This window comes from Sardina pilchardus, chromosome 8, assembly GCF_963854185.1.
Source record: "Sardina pilchardus chromosome 8, fSarPil1.1, whole genome shotgun sequence".
In the NCBI taxonomy this organism is placed as follows: domain Eukaryota; kingdom Metazoa; phylum Chordata; class Actinopteri; order Clupeiformes; family Clupeidae; genus Sardina; species Sardina pilchardus.
Genome location: NC_085001.1, coordinates 28,575,427 through 28,585,426, shown reverse-complemented (window position 1 = coordinate 28,585,426; position 10,000 = coordinate 28,575,427). Strand labels below are relative to the sequence as shown.

Sequence of the window (10,000 nt, the reverse complement as noted above, 5' to 3'; positions counted from 1 at the left end):
AGTGCAGAGATCTGAGCCTGCACTCCGCATTCTGGAAATAGATAATTTCATGCTGTTGCATTGTTAGGGCAATGTATTCAGTCTCTCTCTCTCTTTCTCTCTCTTGCTCTCTCTCTCTGCAGACCATTAATGCCATGGACTCCAAAATGAGCAGTCTGGAGCAGAGGATCGCTGAGCTGTCTGAGGCTAACAAGCTAGCGGCTAACAGCAGCATCTACACTCAGAAGAACATGTAAGTACTGCATACCACTGTTGCATTATTGAGATCTGCAATCAATCAATCAATCAAACAAACAATTAACCAATCAACAAGTGAATGTTTAGTCATTTAATCTCATCCTCTCTCTGACACTTAATCACTCTATTATCAGAGGAACTTGTGGGTCCAGTGCTGTTTTATAATAAGACTGTCAGTCAGTGAGTCAGTCTAGAACTGATTCAATCAGTAGTCTCTCTCTCTCTTTCTTTTTTCTTTCTCTCAGTCTCTCTCTGTCTCTCTTTCTCTCTCTCTCACACACACACACACAAACTTTCTCAGAGGTTGTCCATCACTTACTCTCCTGCACATGACTGAAGATCAGAAGGTTAATAATGAAAGCAACATTTAGTCACATGCAGAATAGTTATTATACTCCATTGAGTCTGACACAGTTTGAAACCCTGAATGGAGTTGTTCAATTTGTTCTGTTCAACAGTTCAATTTTATTAATCACACCTCTAAAAATATACTGGTTGACCAAAATAGTTGTTTACATCTGTAGTTCCAAGGCTCTGTAGTAGTTCTCAACAGAAAAGTTCTCTGAAGTAGTTCTCATTCCATATCATAAAAAGTTGCCAAGGCAGCTCATCCCATAATATCCCAGGCCTGTCGGCAACTCCAGGTTGTTACTGGTTCTATTGTGTGTGTGTGTGTGTGTGTGTGTCTTGTATCAGGAAAGCACAGGAAGAGATGATCTCGGAGCTGCGGCAGCAGAAGTTCTACCTGGAGTCTCAGGCCGGCAAGCTGGAGGCTCAGAACGCCAAGCTGGAGGAGCACCTGGAGAAGATGAGTCAACAGGAGCAGAGCCACAAGAGCAGAGTCCAGGAGCTGGAGACCAGACTACGGGAGGTGAGGAGAGGAGGAGGAGAGAGAGGGGTAGAGTGAGGTGAGAGAAAGAGGAGGATGGAAGATAGAGTGATGATAGAGTGGGAGAGCTGGAGGAACACCTGGAAAAGATGAGTCAACAGGAACAGAGTACTTGAGCTGGAGACCAGACTATGAGAGGTGAGGAGTGAAGGAGAGAGAAAGAGGGAGGAGGAGAGAGAGAGTGAGGGATGGGGGATAGAGTAAGGAGAGAGAAAGAGGAGGATGGAGGATAGAGTGATGAGAGAAGTTAGGGACCTGGAGGAGCACCTGGAGAAGATGAGTCAACAGGAGCAGAGTCACAAGAGCAGAGTACTGGAGCTGGAGACCAGACTACGGGAAGTGAGGAGAGGAGGAGAGGGGGAGAGATGGAGAGGGGTGGAGGATAGAGTGAGAAGAGAGGGGAAGAGAGAAAGAAAGATGGAGAGAGAGGGATGAGGTCAGAGAGAGAGTGGGAGGGAGAAAGGAAGGGAGGAGAAGGAGAAGAGCCAAGCAGAGACAACAGATGCAAAGATGAGGGGAGAATAGAGGAGTAGAGACATGTCTATTCATCCTGTCTGCTCTGAGTGCAGTGGCCTCAGACAGACCTGCTGTTGTGTGTGTTTGGTCTGTGCCGAACACTGAATACGTCTAGCCATGTGTATGTGTGTGTGTGTATGTGTGTGTGTGTGTGTTTGTGTCGGTGTCGGTGTCGGTGTGTGTGTGTGCGCCGACGTGTGTGTGTGTGTAACGCTGGTGGTGTGTGTGTGTGTGTGTGTGTGTAACGCTGATGGTGTGTGTGTGTGTGTGTGTGTGTTGGTCAGATCGGTCTGGAGCACGAGGAGCAGAAGCTGGAGATCAAGCGGCAGGTGTCGGAGCTGACCCTGTCCCTGCAGGAGCGCGAGTCCCAGATCACGGGCATCCAGGCGGCCAGACACGCCCTGGAGAACCAGCTGCAGCAGGCCAAGACCGAGCTGGAGGAGACCACCGCCGAGGCAGAGGAAGAGATCACTGTACTGAGGGTATACACACACACATACACACACATGGAGACTCACACACGCATACACACGCACACGCATACACACACACACACACACACACACACACACACACACACACACACACACACACACACACACACACATAAACGTGCACACACACACACACACACACACACACACACACACACACACACACACACACGCAGCAACAATCAAGCATTCACACACTCACACAGTATAGCATCATAATCATAAGCTTAGTATTCACACAAGATCTCTCCATAGCCTCTCACTCCTCCTGCAGTGGATGGCTGCTCTGTGTGTGACGGGCACTCAGTCCAAAAGCGTCTCTCTATTTTAGAGGTCCTCCTGGGCCCCTATAGCACTCCCTCTCCAGCATGGAGACTCACACACACACACACACACACACACACACACACACACACACACACACACACACACACACACACACACACGAGACACACACACACACACACACACACACACACACACACACACACACACGAGACACACACACACACACACACACACACACACACACACACATACACGAGACGCACACACACACACACACACACACACACACACACACACACACACACACACACACACACACACACACACACACTCTCACTGATGGCTCTCTGTTCTGCAGAGCCGAAGAGCAGACACTAACGGAGGACTCTAATGAAGTGTGTTCTCTCTTCCTCTCTCTTCTCTCTCTCTTCCTCTCCTCTCTCTCTCCTCTCTCTCTCCTCTCATCTCTCCTCCTGTGAAGGCCCATCGTGATGAGATCCAGCGGAAGTTTGACGCACTGAGGGACAGCTGTGCGGTATGTTTCTCATCCACCTCGTCGTCTCATCCTCGTCTTATTCCTCTCGAACTCTTAACAAAACATGCAAACATCAAACACACATGAATTATTTACACATCTAATCTACTGCTGTAGTCCAATTCTAGTCCAATTCTAGGCTGGGTAAACAAAGCCCCATCTGCTGCTAATTGGATGTGGCCCTGCAGCTCAGGCTGGACACCTGCACATTCATCTCTCCTGCTTTCGTTCCATTTTTGCTGGAACCAATCACAAACTAGCTTATCCACCAGGCGCACCTGGATCGTTGATCTGATTGGTTGAAGGACTATCCAAATTTGAACTATGCCCATTAATCAGGCCTATTGTGCAGTAGAAATACAGTGCAGACTCCCCAGACTAATGTTCAATCTCAAATGATTGAGCTTGGTCTGGTGGCAGCCAGACTACATCCAACCTGCCGTATGAGAGTGAAAGCATGTTGTGTCCACAACTCAAGTCAAAGGCTGGTCACTGTCCACTGTTTGTTTAATCAACTGCTCTGGGAAGGGATGTGTTGTAGAGGGTGGTGGTGGTGGAGAGGATAGTGGTGGTGGAGAGGGTGGTGGTGGTGGTAGGACAGGGCTGTTTTGAGTATTGAAGAGGGTGGTGTTGGAGAGGGTGGTGGAGGTGGTGGAGAGGGTGGTGTTGGTGTTGGTGGAGAGGGACTCGAGCTCCAATTCCAGACTCCCGATGTTGGCGTCACACAGCGTTGGCTGAGAGCCGACAGCCGACAGCAAACTGCGAAACACACTGCTGCGACGTCAATCGACCCCGCCACCGCGTAAACTTTCTGCGACCGCGCAAACACTCCCCCGGGGGTGGCACCAGGGGTGCTATTCTCGTGAGCAGCACATACTGTAAACAAAGCACACACATTTCAATTACATGCCCCTTTTCACGTGCCCGATGTCTGCTAGCCAAGAAAGTATCTTGTTGTAGTAGTAGGCTAGTAGTAGCAAAACTAGCAAGCGCTAGACTAGCAAACAAAGCAAGCCATTTTGTTTTGCAACCAACACGGACAACTAGTAGTAAACAAAACAAACCAAACCAGCCTGTGCTACACTAGCAAACAAAGCAAGCCAAGGGGTAGCCATTTCGAGGTGCAGCAACCAACACCTCTCACACAGTGCCTGTCTGTAGGCTACATGTCACACGAAATTAGCACAACCAATCAGAGTACCCCAACGCCGAAGCTAGCCCCGACTGAGCAAGCTCAAAGTCTCTCGACGAGATCCCGATCGGGAAAAAAAGTCTCCCAACCACCTCCGACGAACTGGGACACACCGGACCAATTTCTTCCCAACCCCATCCAACTCCTCCAGACGTCCAACCGTCGGGTTGGTGTATCTCCTGCTGTAGAGGGTGGTGGTGGTGGAGAGAGTGGTGTTGGTGGACAGGGCTGTGGTGGTGGTGGTGGTGGTGGAGAGGGTGGTGGAGGTGGTGGTATTGAAGAGGGTGGTGGAGGTGGTGGAGATGGTGGGGATGGTGGTGGTGTTGATGGAGAGGATGTAGAGGGTGGTGGTGGTGGTATTGAAGAGGGTGGTGGTGGGGGTGGAGAGGGTGGGGATGGTGGTGGTGTTGGTGGTAGGCCAGTGCTGTATAATGATGTTTATTATGCTCCTGCTGCGTTGGCCTGATGAGAGGGAGGTGACTGTGAAGAGGCCTCTATCAGCTGAACTCTCACAGCTGTTCCCTTTCAAATACCTCTAGCAGCCTAGCAGCCCATTGTCATCTAATGCATGACTCTCTCATTCTCTCTCTCCTCCTCATTCTATCTCTCCCTCTATCTCCCGCTCTCTCCCTCATTCTCTCTCTCCCCCTCTATCCCTCATTCTATCTCTCCCTCTATCTCCCGCTCTCTCCCTCATTCTCTCTCTCCCCCTCTATCCCTCATTCTATCTCTCCCTCTATCTCCTGCTCTCTCCCTCGTTCTCTTGCTTTCTTCCCCTGGTCTCTCTCTCCCTCATTCTCTCTCTCTCTCTCTCTGCCTTGTTCTTCCGCTCTCCTCGTTCTCTCTTGTTCTCTTGCTCATTCTCTTTTTCTCACTTGTTCTCTCACTCCCTCATTCTCTCTCATTCTCTCTCTCTCTCTCTCTCTCTCTCTTGTTCTCCTTATCCTCCTGCCCTACTTTCCTCATCCTCCCACACCCAAGCTGGTTGGTGATTGCTTTATATCTCTCGCTGTGGCGTGGATGAACCGGTGCCGATTTCACTGCCAGATCTGCCACAGCTATTTCTGTCGAGCGGCCACATATGTGGGTCTTGTTGTTCAACAGTTCCTCAGTGTTATGGAATTTATTGACACACAATGACTATACCAGTGCACCAAGGAAGTGAACACAACTCCAAAGTTTTCTCTCAGTATTTCACTTGATGTTATATGTCATGCTGTTTGCCTTTATGTGATTTGAAATGATACAGTAAATCCAAAAGCAAGAAAATGAAAGCAGGGCTCTGTAGAGTTGTTCTGATTTAATGTACACTATGAAAGTGCACATCCGTTGCTAACGCGATGCATCTAACCTTCCTGATTGTCATCGGAAGACAGTTAGTGTAAGTGATGGAAGCCATATACTGTAGAGTCAATGGATAGATTGATAGACAGACAGACAGACCTATTGATCCCGAAGGAAATTCTTTTTCTGCTTACTTCCCATCCATGGTGATCACACACAAACACACACACACACGCACACGCACACGCACACGCACACGCACACGCACGCACACGCACGCACACACACACACACACACACACACACACACACACACACACAGACCCAGACAAGTGGGCAACCATTGCTGTGGCACCCAGAAGTCATTTGGGGTTTGGTGCCTTGCTAGTTGGTAGGCTACTAGGGGACTAGGACGTCAGGACTGATTTTGAAGGTGAGGACGTCAGGACTGGTTTTAAAGGTGGGGAAGTCAGGACTGGTTTTACAGGTGAGGAAGTCAGGACTGGTTTTACAGGTGAGGACGTCAGGACTGGTTTTAAAGGTGAGGACGTCAGGACTGGTTTTAAAGGTGAGGACGTCAGGACTGGTTTTAAAGGTGAGGAAGTCAGGACTGGTAATGATGTCCGTCAACTCCTTCACTCAGAGGCGTGGACAGAGCACTCACAAAGTGGGTCAGTTCATTTCTGTTTATTTGTTCTGTTTTTTTCCCTCACTGTTTATAATAACAGTAATGATGATGCCCAGCTTCCCACACTCCTGGCCTCTCTCTCCTCCTCCCTCATTCCATCTATCTCCATCCCTCTCTCCTCCTCCCTCACTCCATCTCTCCTCCTCCTCCCTCACTCCATCTCACTGTCTCCTTCTCTCCATCTCTCTCTCCCCATACCCTCTCTTCCTCTTTCTGTTTCTCTGTCTCCTCGTCCCTTTCTCTCTATTCCTCTCTCTGTCTCTCTTTCACACTCCCCTCTTCTATCGCTATCTCAACATCCCCCTCTCCCTCTCTTCCTTCATCTTTCTCACCCCATCCCCTTGCTCTTTCATGTCTTTCTCTCCTAATTGTACTTTTTTTCTCCATCTTTCTCTCTCTCCTTTTCTCACCTTACTTCTGCTTCTTCTCTCTCTCTCTCTCTCTCTCTCTCCCTCCATCTCTTCTTCCTGTGCCAGCTCATTCATCTGGCGTCTCTCCCGTCCTCGTCTCCTCTTGCCAACTGTCTTGACCAGCCCAGCCCTGCGCTGCGCTGTGCACTCCACTCTGCGCTGTTCTGTTCTGTGCTGCCACGCTAGACAGAACAGCATGGTACTGTGGGCTTGAGCTAGCACTGCAGCCTCGGTGTGTGTGTGTGTGTGTGTGTGTGTGTGTGTGTGTGGTACCCCTGGCGCTCTCACACTGTCCACTGACGAGAGGTCTTTCTTTCATGGCATTATGGCTTTATAATCAGCCTCAGATCATGAGTTTCCGCTTTGATTCCCCATCCTCTAACGACTCGTTAGCTCAGCCACCAGGACCAATCAGCACTCACGGAATACTGGGTTCAGCTTCAAAGTTCCAGATCAGAATCCTGCATCTTTTTTCTTTTTTTTTATCATTCTAGAACAATCCACCCCTCTGAGATGTGCAGACAAGCAGCTTCAAATGTTATCAGCAGTAACAGAAAGGACTCTCTTTCAGTTGAATCACTTTTGACCTTTGGGTGACATTTGGATACAATAGATTCACTGAACGAACTCCAGAGACTGACCATATTATATGTTTCTATATACTGTATTAAACATCAACCAATGTATATTGTACTGTACTTCTGTGCTTCCTTTTCATGATTTTCATGAAATTCTAAATGTGTGTATAAAGAGATAAGTGCTTGAGAATTCTTCTCCACATACATCTCAACCTTGAACCCTAAACCGCACAGCGAGTCACACTTCTTGGAGCTAATCTTAACTCCAAGTGAGAAAAAGTACTCCCACACACTCCAGTATGCACACAGATAGCGGTATATCTTTTTAGTCTAATTATTATTGATGTGAAATCATTCACTGTTTTAATGATGATCGTCTTTAGTAATCTTTAATAATGTTTTGGATTAGATTAGATTAGATGAGATTGTCATTTAGCAGACTACAGGCACAGTGCTGCCAATGATATGCAGTTGACATCCAACCAGAAGTGCAAAGAAACATTAAATACCAAGTGCAGGTTCAGTACAGCTGTGTAGACAGTGAAGAGGTGTAGACAGTGTAGACAGTGTAGACAGTGATGTACAGTGTATAGTTGGATAAATACAGGTTTTCCAGATTAAATATCTACAGATACGTACAGTATATGTAGAGTATAAATAGACATTCTATACTAATTCTATATATATATACTTATACACACACAATATATATATATATATATATATATATATATATATATATATATATATATATATGTATATGTATATGAAAGATTAAGAAACTAATAAAAAAAAAGTACACAGCACCTGATCCCATCCATAATCAGCAGCAGGTACCTGCCCCCTTACCTGTCCTGTCTCGTCCCCAGGTGATCACAGACCTGGAGGAGCAGCTGACTCACCTGACCCAGGAGAACGCCGAGCTGAACCGTCAGAACTTCTACCTGTCCAAGCAGCTGGACGAGGCCACGGACGAGCGGGAGGAGCGCATGCAGCTGACGCAGGACGTGGACCGCCTGCGCCGCGAGGTGGCCGACCGAGAGATGCACCTCAACAACCAGAAGCAGGTGAGACAAAAGCACACGCAAAAACCCGCAGGTCGCCACCACAACCACAAATACACACACACACACACACACACCCCCACACACACACTATACTTATAAATATACTCATCATCCGACAAGGCTAAGAATACTGCACTAGGAGGCTGTTGGGAGACGTACTGTAAGTCCTGCTGGGTGTAGAGACAGGTGGGTGTGCTTGGTTCCTGCTGAACTAACGCTACTACTGGCATCAGTGTGCTGTGATGTTATCATTACACCTGAGAGGATCGGCCCTGACTCATCACTAACACTTCTTAAAGGTAGTGTGTGAGACTCAACACGTCAACACGCTAAAATGTCTGATCTCTGGAAACATTTAGATGAGGCAGTAGAAACGCACAACGTATAAACATAAACTTAAAAACACATATAAGCACACACACACACACACACACACACACACACACACACACACACACACACACACACACACACACACACAGCAGCGATAAACCATAAACCGCAACTGCGGGAGGCTTTAAATCCCTCCCATAACAATGGGCTTTAAAAGGCAGGGAAAGCTGTGGCCAGCTCTATTGTTACTTGGCTAAAGGAGAGAAGTGGAGAGATCTATCTAGGAGGAGGAGAGGAGAGATGGAGGGAGCAGAGAGAGATAAAGAGATGATAGAGAAGTAAACAAGGGACATGAAGACACAGGGGAGAAAGGAAGAATGCACAGAAGAGATTAAGTGAAGACATGACAAAGAAGGAGGACGAGATGGGGCGAAGAGAAAGCAAGAGAAAGCCCTAAAGAAAAACAGGAGGGAAAAGAAGAGGAGAGGGGAGGAGAAGAGAAGAGAGCACAGAAGGAGAAAAGAGGAGAGGAGAAGAAGGATAGAAGAGGAGGTGAAGTGGAGAGCAAAGGATGTGAAGAGGAGAAAAGAGGAGAGGACAACTTTAATGAAGACTACAAGAAGGGCCAGAGTAGAGGAGAGCCTAACAGAGAAAGAGAGAGAAAGGAGAAAAAACAGCTAGAGGAGAGGAGAGGAGGGGACAGGAAAGGAGGGGAGAGGAGAGGAGAGGAGAGGGTAAAGGAGAGGAGGGGAGAGGAAAGGAGGGGAGAGGAGAGGAGAGGAGAGGGTAAAGGAGAGGAGGGGAGAGGAAAGGAGGGGAGAGGAGAGGAGAGGAGAGGGTAAAGGAGAGGAGGGGAGAGGAAAGGAGGGGAGGGGAGGAGAGGAGAGGAGGGGATATAACAGGTTGAAAATGGAGGAGAGGAGGGCACAAGTTTGAAGAAGAGAAGGGAGTTTTAGCAAGATCTAGAGAAGACCAGAGCAGCCCAGAACAGCTGGAGAATATGCAGTGGAACACAGAGGAGAGATGGAGGGAGAGAAGAGGAGAAGAAGAGATAGATGAAGAGAGCAGAGAAGTGGAGGAATAAGAAAGAACATGAAGCGAGAGAGAGATGTATGAGGAAGATGAAGGGAGTAGAGGGAGAAAGAGGAGGAGAGGAGGAAGAGGAGGGAGAAAGAGAAGAAGAGGGAGAAGGTGAAGATAAAGACAAGCGCCCGTGGAAGTGTGTGTGTGTGTGTGTGTGTGTGTGTGTGTGTGTGTGTGTGTGTGTGTGTGTGTGGGCGTACAGCGTCTCCATCCCCGCAGTTGCGTAATCAGAGAGGATGATGGGTATCCGAGAGGCGAGTGGGAGGCATGTGTCATCGGCGCTCTCGCAGGTCGAGTTGGACCAGGATGCGTGGACATCACAGACCAGCCCTGAGAGAGAGATGGAGAGAGATGGAGAGGTAGAGAGAGGGAGAGAGAGAGAGAGAACATCACAGGGCAGTGGAGA

The 10,000-nt window shown here is 48.3% G+C and overlaps 1 protein-coding gene across 1 annotated transcript in view; it reads left to right on the top strand.

The window, feature by feature from the left end:
- LOC134089167 (citron Rho-interacting kinase) overlaps positions 1 to 10,000 on the top strand; it is a 79,388-nt gene that overhangs the window by 37,413 nt on the left and 31,975 nt on the right. The window contains exons 12-16 of the mRNA XM_062543516.1: positions 123 to 232; positions 934 to 1,108; positions 1,927 to 2,124; positions 2,906 to 2,959; positions 7,981 to 8,178. Of these exons, the coding sequence (XP_062399500.1) occupies positions 123 to 232; positions 934 to 1,108; positions 1,927 to 2,124; positions 2,906 to 2,959; positions 7,981 to 8,178 (735 nt within the window). The remainder of the gene's footprint in view (positions 1 to 122; positions 233 to 933; positions 1,109 to 1,926; positions 2,125 to 2,905; positions 2,960 to 7,980; positions 8,179 to 10,000) is intronic.